The following is a 14671-nucleotide window of genomic DNA, read 5'->3' on the forward strand; positions in this document are numbered from 1 at the left end:
TGAGATCGCGCAAGTGCGGGGGGGGGGGTAGAGAAAGTGTGAGGGGAAGTGGATGGGGCAGTGAAGTACATGGGATCAAACGGTAAAACCATACAAAAAAGTGCGGCCAACTGGTGGCAAGTGCAAAGGGCAAGTGCAGACATCAAGTGCTGGTAGGGGGACTGTAAGGATACAGAAAACTGACCCCAAGTGCGAGGGTTGCCGGGGGGGGGGAAGCAGAGCAGGTGGGAACTGGCGGGGACGGGTCCTGGGCTTGAGATCAGAGGGTAGCCAGTTGACCAGTGCAGTTTCAGCCAGGAGTTCAGCAAGGGAGGGGAAGAGAAAGCAGAAGTAACGAGGAAGTCTTGAGGTGCTTCCGGAACTGGAGATGGGGCTCCTCAAGTTTCAGAGAGGCTGGTCTAGAGGGAGGCCCAAGCAGAAGAAGGAGATCTACCACCAACTCGTTGCTTGGAGAAGCGACTGACCCTGAGGGAGTTGGAGGTGCGAAGAGTTTGAGAAGGAAGATCTTTACGAAGAGAGAGTTGAAGGTATTGGCGCCCCTGGCCCCAGAAGGTCTTGTGGAGAATAAAGAGGGTTTTGAACTTAATCCTCGCATCCACTGCGAGCCAGTGCAGTGATTTCAGTGCTGGAGAGATACCATCCCTGGGCTTAAGGCCAAGGACAAGTCTTGCAGTATTGTTTTGGATGAGTTGCAGAGGGCGAAAAGTAGAAGCGGGCAAATTCAGAAAGAGGCAGTCCAGCCTAGAGAAAACCAGAGCTCTGGAGACAGTGAGATTCTGAGGGAAGGAGTACCATAGTACTTCGAAAACGTTTCCTAAAGCTCTAAACCAAATGGTACATTTCTTCATCCTTTCTCAGACTATTCGCACAGGTATGTGCTTTAATGTCAGTGGAAAGGGCTATACATATAAGATGCCGGAATGGGTGGAGGGGTGGGGAGAAAAACCTGTTTGTAAGCGAAAGAAATTCTTGTAGAAACAAATGGTCTTCTTTTTCAAATATGTCTGTCATTGCAAGCCACGCTCATTTCCCCACGTCATTTCTGTGAACCTTTTTTGATTAAGGCACAGCTCTTTAGGTATAATTGATGGGGAGAGGTATTGTTTAGCAAGCTGTAGTAAATGGATACTGCACCAGCTTTTCAAATATTGCAGTTGCAGGTTTAAGGCGTTATGAAGCCTGTAAGTATGTGTCTCCAAATCATTGCCACACTGACTGTAATCTCTGGTCTGTTTTTTACCTATTAGGCGACCTCTTCAAGACATCTCTGCTTCCAGCAGCAATATTACAAACTTCACATGGGCCTGGGACTCGAGCAAGACCACAGAGCTGCTCTCTGGAATGGGGGTGTCACTCATGGACAAGGAGTTGCTGGACACAGAGAACACCCCCCAGGAGCAGATCCTGAGTTCCTCTCCACCTCAGAAAAGGCAACGAGTTGCAGAGAGAGATAGCGACCATACCTTCATGATTGCACGCAGACCCAGGCAGAACCGAGAGGCAACTCGAGGTGTGTGTCCCAGCCAGTTGTGTGCTTGATGCTTAGGACAAGTACTGGGGTGAAGCCATAAAGGCAAATGTGTTATGTTTAGTGGCTTCTCTTTTTTTCGATTGCATTACTATGTTCATGTCATTTTTTGCAGTCTACATACATATTTTGGTATAGTGTGATATAGCCACAAATAATGACTTTTTATGCAGGAAAAAGTCTCATATGATGGTGCGGAAACTTAAATTGCTAATAACGTTTGACTTGCTTGACGGATTTGACTGATATATTGCAAACAAATAATTTGACATGCCCCGCTCCCGAATGGAAATTTTGTAAAAGCTTACTTAAAAAAAGGAGAGTAATTAAGAAAGCAACAAAAAAAAACTCTGTCTTCTCCCAATCGTTCCCTATAGAGATATATATTTTTTTGGTTTGTTTGTTTATTTTGCTCATTGCGAGAGATAACTGGGGTTCGCCGAAAATGTAAGTGGAAAAAATGCCAGTTGGAGGAGGAAAAAGGATGAAATGGTATCAGGTTAGAAGTGGGGAGCGGAAAGAGGACACATGTGAAATTGGGGTGGTGGGGTTTGGGGGAAGATGGGGAACAAGTTCAGAGTTCTAACTTTTTCTCATAACTGAGGTTATAGTAGAAAATGGGATCAGGAATCAGTGTGTCGCATGAATAACTGGGGTTATTTTTTATGAATAAGCAGTGTTATTTTATGAATAACCGTGGTTATTTTTAGTACATTACTATTATCTGGGTTATACTAACACTAAGGTTATGGGTAACAGTTATTTTTTAAAACGTTATAAAAATGTGATTAATATAAAAAAAAAGGTGGAATACTGCAGCTACAGGGAGGTTGGGGTCAATTGGTGTGTCTGAAGACTATGGCTACTGGGTTACTTTAAGAAACCGAATGGTGCAATATGGGAAGTGGCCGAAGGCCAGGGCTAGTGTGCCCAACCAAAAGAAGCCTAGTGGTGTGGCCATGGCAATGGCAAGTGGGCTTGTTTAGGAAACCTGTTGGGGTAATATGTAAAGTGGTGATGGCCGAAGAGCGCGGGCATGGCTAGTGAGACTGGAAGAAAGCTATTAGGGCACCATGTAATGGGGCAAGAGCCAAATGCTGGGGCCAATGGTCATGGGTGAGGGCTGTGGCCAGTGAGCAGGCAAGAAAGGCAGTGTTTTAAAAGATACAATGGGCATGGCCAAATACTGCGCTCACTGGTCAAAGCCGACCTAGTGGATCCAAAAGAAATATATTGGGGGAACATGTAGTTGTAGGTTAAGATTTTAATATTTATGATAAATCATCCTGACCTGTGTCAACCCCAGAATCTCTTGCTTGGACTAGGTAACTAGTTTACCTTGTCCCTAGGTGAAGGGGGAATAATTTTTCCCTCTCACCTAGTCTTTTGCTCTTTTTATGGGTGACCTTTTTATGTCTATCCATAGTGTGTATGGCTTGAGTTATAGTTTCCTATAACTTTTGGGCTTAGGCTGGGTTTCTCCTTTAAGCTCCCCTGGTCATTTCTCTTTCGTGTACTTGGGTTAACTACTGTTCCCAAGCAGTAAAGGGGGATTTCAATACCCTTTACATTTTGTATAAGTGAGCAGCACACCCTACCATATGTGGAGTGCTGGGAGAATACAATGTATCCCCCTTCTTACTTGCTGGGTAATATTTTTGTTACAATTGCAAGTTTACTTGAATGGGTGGTGGCAGTGTTTTTTTTACCTTTAGGATGTTTGGTCATTTTTACCCGAAGGCAGTTAAAGGAGCCTCTGTAATGCACAGAAGGGCCACCATTTTGCTAAAATGGTGTGCTCCTTCTTTCACCATTTCTTGTGTCTAGATGGGAATGACCTCAGTGTTTGTCTTCGACAGGAATGTTAGGTAAAATTGTCATAGCAATGATAAAGGTCTAAGGTCATAATACATCTGGGAGTCCTGATGGACAACACCCTAACCTTTGAACCACAAGTAAATGCAACAGTCAAATGTTTTTTCCTCCTCGACACGGCAAGACGAATTCTACCATTCCTCTCCTTCACACGCAAAACACTCACTATCGTCGCCCTCATCATGTCAAGTATCGACTATGCAAACCGCCTCCACTTCGGAATTCCAGAATACCTCAGGGACGTCATTTAGGGGTTGCCAAAGGTTGCAACTGCGACCTCTGTGGTCTCCCTTGCGACCTCTAAAAAAAAAAAGTGTTTTTTTGTTTGTTTGTTTTTTTAAAATTCAAGCTCTTGGGCTGTGCCCAGAACCATGTGGCTCGCGACTGGCTTTCTTGTTCAGGCCCCTAAAAAAAAAAAAAAAAGGGAAGACAAATAAGAACAAGGGTAAGACTTTCAACACTTTCAGCAGTGACCCTAAATATGAAAGAATAGGAATACCAAATAATGTCTTTCTGGAATTCTATACAATAATTGCTAGACTCATGAAAGGTTTATTTCAGGCACAATTCAGGGGGGGGACTCACTGATATCTATTCCTAAACGCCTCAACTCAGCCTTTCATCCTTCTGAGGTCGATAAACGAGTACCAACACAGGTTGGGTGATATTGGGTGTATTTTTTTCTACATAAAGCGCTTAAGCGTAAGTGCTTTATAATAACACATCATTATCATTTGGTCATGGACATCTGCTTGCATTCACAGTAATTTGGTAATATGGGCCTACACACACTGATCTTAATGATACATATGGCGATCCATTCTTGTATGAAATGTACATCACATAATAGTGATATCGTAACCATATTTTTCATAGTTTACAATGCTATGTGATGCCACTTCCTATTTTGTCAACAGGTGAAAAGTTGTGTTCCATCGCTTCCCGCGATATTACTTTGGGGTGGGGTCAAATGACATCACTTCCTGTGATGTCATCAGGGGGTCAAGGGTCGTGTGATGTCACTTCCGCTACCCCTGGCATTTTGGTGAAATGACGTCCCTGGAATACCTCCTGAAGAAACTACAACGGATTCAAAATGCAGCAGCCAGACAACTCCTCAAACTATGAAGAAGAGAACACATCACTCCTGCCCTAAAAACACTACACTGGCTCCCAGTAAGACATTGCATCACCTTCAAAACAATGTGCATAACGCACAGGGCAATCAGTGGACAGGGAGCAGAATTCCTACAAAAGAAAATAACAATCTACAAGCCAACAAGACTCCTTGGGTCAAACAACGAAATCCGCCTGGAACCAAAACCATACCTCCAAGAAGAAACTAGGAGGCGCCTCCTTCTACCACTTAGCCGCAAAAACCTGGAACAACATCCCAAAAGATATAAAACGCCAAAAATCACCTAAAATTTAGGAAATTACTAAAAACCTGGCTCTTCAACACCACAGACTCGAACTGAAAACCGAAACAGAAAGGAAAAAGGACGAATAAACTGGAGTGGACACGGACAACCACCAGTACAGACTGTGGACATCTCCCTATGTGAAGAAGCTCCCACGGCACCTGGACAAAGAACGCCGGTTAGAGGGGGAACATAGGCGACGCCCATACTGAGATGGAGTCAACATCCCACCCAACATCCGTACTCGCCCCATAGTTAGCACCAGGTACCACAGTATAGTGGAATAATCAGTATATTAGCAATCCACAATTGCTGATCTGTGGACATGGGCGGGTGCACAAGCCGTATGAGTGGAAAGTGAAGACTGAGGGAGGAAGGGGCCAGATGTGAAAGGGACCTCGGAAGTCGGACGAACCCAGATCAGGACAGAGACGCAGGGGTGCTCCCGAACCCCACCTAGGGAGATTACAGAAGCCCAGCACCTCAATTCAGGATAATTGATGCCAACTAACCAATTGCACTAACAATTTCCCCCTCTGCATACACCTCTGAAACTCCAAACCAAACACAACCACAAACCTACAGCACAACAAACCGCAAAAACTACACTACGTTGCAACAACAAAGTAAACACACTTAGACGCACACAACAGTATACTACGACTACCGGCCACAAAACACCCCAGGCCCAGCCAACGGACCCACCGGGCTGAGGCCGCCAACAGCACATCACTGCTCTCTTGCACTTTTCCAGCCTCTTCCCACTAACCACCCCTCCCTTCCTCTTTCAGAGCCGCCAGAGCACCAGGGGACCATTCCGGTGGTGTTGGTGCGTGGTACAAATGTCCTTTAACATTAACATAAATCTTCCTGACTTGTGTCAACCCCAGAACCTTTTGCTTTTACTGGTGGATTATTTTTCCTTATACCTCCTGTCAGTGGGAATGTTTTCCACACTCGCAGAATCTTTTACTTTTTTTTGTTTTAAAAAAAAAAAAAGAAAAATGTTATAGGTGTCATTTTTAAGACTACCCATAGTGTCTTTTTAATGTTATCCTCTTTGAAAACATTTTGGCAATACGTGCCTATATAAGAGTTGGAGTATTGCCTACGGGATAGATTTATAAAGCCCTAAATAGCTGAAATTTAGAAAAACTGTCCTAACACTCCTCTGTTGCTGGAGTGCTGATTCGTGTGTTTTGGGAGGATGCCCATACACATTCGCCCAGGCCTAAAGCTTGTGTACCTCAAGAGCCCTTCTACGAAGTCACTCAACCTTTTTCCCCTCAACCAAGATGTTTATGTACTTGCTCTGGAACTCTTCACATTCTACAGTTTGTGCCTTATCTGTTTTGCCCCCCCCCCCCCCCCAACCTGACTCCGAGACGCTCATTACTAGGTAGCGATGGACATAATGTAAATCTTACCTGCTCTGTGATTCTGAGTTTAATTGTCAGAGTGCTTTTACTTACCTTGAATTGCTTCCAACTATTCTACAAGTGTGTATTTTAAGTAATTTTACCTACCAGTATTATCATTCTGTCTTTGTTGGTTGATGAATAATTTTGCGAACCTGAAGAGACATTGCTTTATCTGAATTCTATCTTAAGTTTAATGATTCAATTGAGTTACAACTTCAAAAGACTTACTGTATATATGTATAAAGTTTCTTTCATATAGCACTTTAATCTAAAGCACTTTACATTGGACATATTTACTTACATTACTATTATTACCCAATTGAAATTGGTACTCATTTATCAACCTTGTAAAGATGAAAGTCTGAGTTGGGCTTGCCGGAATTCGAACATGTGACCTGCAGATCAAACACTGATCACAGCAACCAGCGTTGGACCCACCGAGCCCTCTAACCTGCCTAGTATGTTTAATAAATAACAACATTTTTATCTAAATAAGTGTGTCTTCTTGACTGTGTGCTCAAAGGTATTTGTACTTTACTGCAGCCCTTCTCCCTCCTAGACTAAGCCTGGCTGCTCAGCCTTGCTACCAAACCTTTTGGGTAGTTCAGGCCTATACTAAGCGTTTGAACCCTGTACACTAAAAGGATAGTCTTCTACAGTCCTACCAAAGGTGGCCCTTTGCAAAACTCCCAAACACCTGCATAGGAGTCTGAGGCAGATCACCACCTTGGTGTTTTTAAGACTCCATAGGTCCGCACATTTATTTTATCAAGACACCGGGGACTACACCCCAATTTTAATTTACACTGCAGAAAACGCCCACACAAGATAATTTTGGGATAACCTGATTAATGCTTGCCAATGGCGCTGCTTAAGTTTTGGAAAAGTGAGTCTGTGGCACTGCTATAGCATGCAGATTGCTTTTCATGATTGGCCAGAGGATACATGCTTATTACTTTACGCATGCTGTTTGTTTCAGTCACAGGGGTTTCTTGGGAGGTGCTGCCCGATGAGCTGTTCCTGAGCATTTTTTCCTATTTACCGCTAACAACCCTTCTGAAAGTCTCGCGGGTTTGCAAGAGATGGCACCGCCTTTCGTGAGTATTCCAATTACGCCACACATGTTGCATTTCTATTCACAGAATTTGTTTGGGGGTGGGGAGGAAATCAGCAAGGGTTGGAGAGGGGTGCTGTTCTTTCCAATTCCTTCCTTTTCGTCTGTGGCCATCTCATTTCGTTGGCACTTTTTCTCAGATGTTTACCTCACTAGAGACCTGCAGATGCCCACATGGTTTTACTGTATGTGTTGCTTTTGCAACTTCAAGCCTCCTTAGCCTTCTTCTTAGATTCTTTACTAACTGCCTTTTTTTCTCCTTAGATTGCTCACCACCTCTTTACCCCTGACAAGTACGTTTTGTCATGGCTCCCTTTTTTTCCTCTTTGTTTCCTTATGGATATTCCTTTATTCATTACCTTGCTATTGAACTCTGTTTTAATACTAATTTATTGTTGTCCCCCTCCTGTATATGGTACTATTCCTGCTTGCAATCAGTTTAGTATTTAGAACTGCACCCTGGTTGCTGCTTGGGTATGATGAAAGTTCCCCATTGTTTGATGTTTCGATGCTATGCAGCATGACCATCCGTGCATGAACATTGCTTGATGTGCATGATTTACATTGACACACAAATTAGTTGGATGATCACTGTTGCTTTTTCCTGCTAGTTTTGATGAGTCACTTTGGAGCAGTCTAGATCTAACTGGGAAGAGCCTGCTCCCTGGAGTAATAGGGCAGGTGCTTTCTGCTGGCATTGTTGCCTTCCGATGTCCCCGTGCCTGTGTTCCAGAACCTTTGTTTAAAAACTCCAGGTAAGTTGGGCACCATGCGGAAAACATGTTAATTGTCTGGATCTGAATAGAGTTTTTACGGTATTCTTTGTAGCACTTGCTAATTGGATGCTTGCACTTTATTTTTTCTCCTTTGCCCCCTCCCCAAACTTTATTTTATTAGGCTGTGTTAGGCAAGATTGTATGTAATGACCCTCTGGGGGACTACCCCAGCCTTGTCCTCTTGGCAATAGGTAACGGAACCCTTGCTATTGGATTTTGCGGCATGAAATGGCAAATTTTGCGGCATGAAATGGCAAATTTTGCGGCACAAACCTTTATTTATTGCGGCATTTTTGCGGGACATTTTGTATTAACTGGAGGGTGTAAGATTGCCACATTGCAGGAAATAGGTAGAGTGCAAGGCTAGAAGAGAGCCAGGGTATCATTATTATGTGTCTTTTGTATTAATTTAATAGGAAGAGTCCCAGATGTCTCTGGCTTGGCAGAACAGTGTTTGATTTGGCTACATTTCTGGTTTAATGTTCATGCCTATTTAATAGTATTAACTAAATTGATCATTATCAATTGTAATGCTGAAAATATTCCCCTTCTATGTTCTCCAATCCCCCAAACACCCACAAACATCTCACCAACTCTCCATCATAACTTACATTCCTTAACCTCTCACTCTGTCATACAAATACTCACGTGCTATGTCACACTGTCAAGTCACAATCTGCACTGCCCAGCCCCTGCCACACTCCAAATCATACTCCCAACTCACACCTTACACTCTACAATTCCTCCCTCAATATACAGTCCTTCATTCTTTTGTGCTGCTTCTGCATCTTGCATCTTTTCTCCCATTCTATCACATTCTTCCCTCATCCTTTTTCCCAATCTGCAGCTCACTGCCTCTTTCTGGCCAACCGCTTCCTCTACTTTCTGTACCTCTGCTCGCTCTCAGATTTCTGGCCCACCGCATCACTGCTTCCTCTGCTCTCTTGTGCAGCACTTCCTCCTCTGACCCACTGCTCTTCCTCTGCTTTCTTGCCCATCACTTCACATCTCACCCATCACTCTCCATCTCTCTCATAGTGTAACCATTTTTATTATTTTTTTTTAAATGTAGATTTTGTCCCAGTTCCTCAAATGAGGGGGCATTTAAAAAAAGAACGGAGGATATGCTATTTTTAGACAACCCATTTTTGGAAATGAGCAGGTCACCTTATTCTCAAAGGTGACCGGCGCATTTCCACAGGCTTGAGCTGTAGCGCAAATTGTGCGCTGGCAGCTGCCTTGAATGGTGTTCTGGGTTGTTTGAACGAAGTGTAATTATTTGCGGCGGAATTGACCGTAGTCAATTTTGATGCAAATTGATTTGCACTTCAGCCAAACAACCCAAAATGTACCTTTCACCACCACCCGACCCCCTCCCCTACTTAACCGCTTGGTCGCTGCAGCTTCCCCTGCAACCCTGCGGTGCCAGATCCGTCCCTCTAACGCGGGTCGGATCCGACTCTGCAGGGTCCTTTTTTCGTTATTTTCCTTTTTTTTCTGTCCCCGCCTCCAATTTTGAGGAAAAAGGGGAAAACACTTCTGCAACCACCCTAGACCAAAAATACTAAACAAGGGGAGCGGGTGACACCCCCGCAACACATGTTCAGTATTTATAAAAATCGATCGAATGGAACTGCACGTAATTGGTCAAATTGTAACATTCGATAGATTTTTGTCATCAAAATGGGGAGTACTTTGAATAGAATCGCTCTCCCGACAGTGTTCTGCAAGCTCCCAGCGCCTTTCACAGGGACAGGCACTCTAGGTGCCTGCCGCTGTAAAATGTGACCCAAAAAATGCATTTTTATCCTGTTTGAGGAACAGAAATGCAAGCGACTCAGCAGCGGTTCATACCTTAAAAGAAATGCATGACAGGGTCAGGAAAGACCCTGTCATGCAGTGGCAGCCCCACATCCCGTGCGCGTAGGGTTGCCTACAATTTCTGCACATTTAAAAGTGCATCTTGCTTGGAAATGCGGGATGTGCTTTTAAATTGACAGAAACGCCACTTTATTTGATCAAGGAGGTGAAAAAGGCCATCTGAATGGGCGCGCATATAAAATGTGCCCATTCATGTGTCCCTTGTGGATTGGGCTGCAATTTTTGGGGCGCAAGTGATTTCATTTCTTGTGTAAATAAAAACAAAAAAAAAAGTGAGCACCTGGCACCCTGAGGATTCTTTTTTTCAAAACAGTAATTTTTGCAGATTACTTAAAAAAAAAAAAAAAAAAAAAAAAAAATTTTTTTTTTTAAAAGATGCTGTTTTTGCACAAAACGGCCATTTTTGCGGCATTTTGCGCAAAACGGCCGTTTTCGCGGCATTTTGCGGGATCGCAAAATCGCAATAAGCTGGAGGGTCTGAGTCTACACAAGTTGCTAGCGTGACTGAGCAGCCAGGCGTCTCAAGAGGGGGTCAATGTTAGCTGTAGGGTTGCAACACAGTTTCAGTGACAAGTATTCAAATAACACTTATACTCAAGGGTTTTTGATTAAATAATTATTTATTAATTTAACAGTCCGTTTTAAAATAAACCTTCTTTAGAAGGGAGCAATTGGCAACAATGAAAATATACTTCAAAATACACTCCTTCAGTTCAAAGTAAGTAGATACCCTTTTGTGATGGCACACAGATATTCCTACACCCTGAGGTGACTTCAATAGTTAGGACATGGTGGACATTAATATATCACTTTTCACACATGAATGGTAATACTGAAGTTGTAGCAAAAAGGCAAAGGTTAGGGAAGGAAACGATGGTTAACACGTTTCTGAAACAAGTAAGCACTTTTGAGTCTGAAGAAAAAGGTTCCAGCTGGCTTCTATTCCTGTTGTAGTTCCTGGAGATCCTGTTGTTCCTGGGCCTCAGTCGTGGGGACAAGAGGGAGGACGTCTGGCGATTCCTGCACTACGATTCGAAGGTCGGCGACAGCAATGGGCACACTTTGGATCAGCTGCACTTCGCGGTTTTAGCTACTCGCAAATAGCACCACCGCGGTTCTTGGACATCTTATGGACTTTCCTTGCTTCTGGGGTCCAGCACTCTGAGGTCGCTCAGGCTTGGTCATCCCTGCTTCAAGGGACTCTGGAGGATCTTCCTGGAGCTCAGGTCTGGCTTAAAAACGATGCACTCTATTCTGGTGTTCCTGTCCCCTGGCACTCGGTTCTTGCAGCAGCAATGGAAGTACAGCCAGCAGAGAGAGGGCTTTCAGTCAAGTTTGTCTTGGGGTCGATTGGTCCAACCAACCCAAGGGGAGAAGTCGTCCTTTCCGGGCTTCTCTAGTTGATGTCGAAATAGGAGCTTCAGCACTACAGCAGGGCTTCACAGGGCAAATCAACGGTCCATGAGGTGCAGCAAGCTTCTTTTCCAGTTTCTTTCTTCGGTTTCTTCGTCCAGTGGTCGACTCTGCCTTCCTTGCAAAAGACCTTGCCTTTTATGCAAGTCGTTCCCATTCATTTGTAGCCTAGCTGTCACTCACACTCCTCCAAGGACAGCCAGCCGGCCATTCACCTTTGGGTGCATTCCTGTAACCAGGGAGACTAAACACAGGGAGTTTCGGGCACCTACCTTGCTTCCTGCCCTGCCAGACACAGGCTTCACCAGTGAACCCCTCCAAAGACAAAACGAACAAAGGGACCAAACCTGGTTTGGTGCGCAGAGTAAATCTCAAGAAGGACCTTTCCAACAAGAAAAGTGCGAAAATAGAAGACTGGGCCATTTTGACAAAATAGGCACCCATCAGTGCTCTACTGCAGCTGTGAAAGCAGCGTGCGGTAAACATACGATGGTAGGAAAAAGTAAACCACTGCCACCAGCCATTAATTGTAGAAAGGGTAAAACAAAAATGTTATACGAGAAGTTAGACAGAGGGGATACTATAACTCCTCCAGCACCCGATTGTAAAATAGTGTGTGCTGGGGCTATAAAGAGAAAAATGTAAGTAAAGTCAGTTTCACTTTACTACTCTTGGAAACAGTAGGTATCCAAGAGGAGGTATTTAAACCTTTAGAGAAATCCAAAATATTTCTCTGTGACACTTCCCTGAGGGTGCTGTGTGCCACAATGAAAAAAGATGATGCCTATGGAGTTTGTCGACTCCAAAACCAAAAGAAACAGTTTTCAAATCAAATAAAAATACATGAGAACGTGGGAAAAAGGTCATGCTCTCACAGGATAAAAATTAAGTCCTAAAGTGCAGCAAAAGAGCTGGGGGTCTCTAAGGTAGAAGGGAATTGGCACATTTCTGAAAATTCTCCCTAACTGGCTGTTCACCAGAAATATTGTACATTTATCAACACTTGTGCAGGAGGGGAAAAGGGGGTTTATCAGCAGTCAACAGATCTTTTATTTTGTGTCTGTTCGCTAAATCTCTTAACCACTCAGTATTGTCCCAGAGGTGTTAAAGATAACCTCAGTCACACTGCTGTTGAAAAGAATAGCAGACAGCCATAACAGAATGTTCAAATTCTAGATCCCTATCCAGCAAGGGCAGTAAGGCCACTAATAGTAGCAGACTGTTGATATACATGACCGCTTGCTTATTGGAGAAAGCAGTCACTCAACTACAGTTCTTTATATAATCCAACTTGGAGGTGTTGGAAGATGGGGCTGGGAGAAGGGCAGGTGCTGGGTGGATTGTGCCTTGGTGTAGGGAATGGGGGGCGGGATTCGCATCCTATATCACACAAGCATCAAGTTGTGGCGTATGCAGCGACACAAGAACATAGGTGATTGTGATTACATACATCAAAATTACTCTAGAAGGGTAACGGATCATGGAAAAGAATATCATACATGGGCAGGCAACAGAGTAGTTTGGGAGCAGATTTATACAAACTGAAGTGTTTTGCCCGCTTTCCTAAATGCTGTGTGCGATTCCATGCTTCTCAGGAGGGGAGGGAAGGAGTTCCAATTGGTAGGCGCAATGACCGGGACACTGAACCCTCCTGCTTGAGCCCTGAGGGTCTTAGGAATGGTGATACAATTTGTGTAGGAGGTTCTTGTGGGGCTGTCTGTGGAAGGTATGGTAACTCGCTAAGAGAGGTAGGGGCAGTGTTATGGAGACATTTGTGGGGGAGGGCAATAGTCTTGAAAATGATACGTTCCCTGATGGGAAGCCAGTGGACCAATTTCCTGGTCGCTGAGATGTGGTCCCTCTTGGAAATGCCGGTGGCCGCACTGAGTGCATGGTTTTGTACAGTCTGAAGTTTCCTGATGTTTTTTGCTGATGTGCCTGTCAGCAGGGTGTTGCAATAATCAAGCCGAGACACAAATATTGTTCTGGCTATGGTGAGGCAGTTCTGTTGTCTCAGGAAGGATCTTGCTGCAGTGATCAATTTTGAGTGGTAATCCGAGGCAGACGCAGTGGCGTTAACATGTCTGACCATTGAAAGGTTAGCGTCTAAGTAGACCCGCAGGGTTTTACCGCCTGTGATACAGGGATGAAGGTGTTATCAATCAAGAATGAACTGTACTTTACATCAAGTTTCTGGAGGGTTCCCGGTGAGCCAATAAGTAAAAGTTCAGTTTTTTCACTGTTAAGGCACAGCCAGTTTTCAGCCATCCACGTTTGGATTGTGGCGTAGGTGAGTTTAGCGATTCCCTATCGACCTCATCGTCATATCGACCTCATCGTCATCAGTTAGGGGGATGAGGACCTGCGTATCATCAGCATAATTGATATATGTGATGCCTATTACGTCAAGGAAGTTGAATAGGGACCTCATGAACAGGTTGTAGAGGGTGGGTGAAATGCAGGAACCTTGAGGGACTTCACATTTGATCAGTTTGGGACTAGCGTAGGCCTGGTCCGAGAGACCTTTCATGGCTCTTTCCTTAAGAAAGGATGTGATCCAGGCTATGGCGTTGGGAGAATAATTGGCGGCGTTAGAGAGGTGGTGACATAGGGTATCATGGTTGACCAAGTCAAACGCTGCGGACAAGTCGAGGAGCAGCAGGAGGGCAGGGTTGCCTGCGTCTGAGATAATCAATCTGGTTTTTAAGGGTCAATAATGCAGTTTTGGTCGCATAGCCGAGATGGAAGCCAGACTGTCTGATCAAGCAGGTGATTTGTCTCTAGGTATTTCTATGGACCTGCAGGTACGCTGCTTTGTCGAGAATTTTCAACAGGAAAGGGACCATGGTGATGGGTCTGTAGTTCCCTGGAATTGTTGGGTCGAAAGTGGGTTTTTTCAAAAGTGGTCGTACCCATGCTTCTTTGAGGCAGGCAGGGACAAGAAGGTGTTGATAAAGGCTGCGATGAAAGGTGTGAAGGTGGAAGCACTTTCTTTGAGCTGCGCTGGACAGGCATCTCCTTTAGTTGCAGTGTTTAATAGATTTAAGAAGTGCAGTGACTTCTTGTTGTTCATTTCCTGGAACAAAAAGGGCGGGGCGTCACAGGAGGTCTTCGCATGAAGGTTATAGAATTGTTGTTTTAATGCCTGCTGGTGGATGATGATTTTGTTTTGCAGAATGTTCAGCTTATCAAGCATAGCATCCTGGATACTGTTACACCAGTCCTTGTCCTTAGTGAGAGAT

General features: G+C 44.3%; 1 protein-coding gene across 5 annotated transcripts in view; it reads left to right on the top strand.

Moving 5' to 3' along the window:
• Positions 1 to 14671, top strand: part of SKP2 (S-phase kinase associated protein 2) — an 85477-nt gene that overhangs the window by 34989 nt on the left and 35817 nt on the right. For 2 of the 5 annotated variants that reach the window (XM_069627132.1, XM_069627130.1), the window contains exons 2-4: positions 1248 to 1510; positions 7225 to 7342; positions 7971 to 8114. In XM_069627132.1, the coding sequence (XP_069483233.1) occupies positions 1248 to 1510; positions 7225 to 7342; positions 7971 to 8114 (525 nt within the window). Of the gene's footprint in view, positions 1 to 1247; positions 1511 to 7224; positions 7343 to 7623; positions 7653 to 7970; positions 8115 to 14671 lie in introns of those variants that run through there. The other 3 variants (XM_069627133.1, XM_069627134.1, XM_069627131.1) reach the window with 3 other exon arrangements.

The sequence above is a fragment of the Ambystoma mexicanum genome, chromosome 6p (genome assembly GCF_040938575.1).
Source record: "Ambystoma mexicanum isolate Mex_15411 chromosome 6p, UKY_AmexF1_1, whole genome shotgun sequence".
Classification (NCBI taxonomy): domain Eukaryota; kingdom Metazoa; phylum Chordata; class Amphibia; order Caudata; family Ambystomatidae; genus Ambystoma; species Ambystoma mexicanum.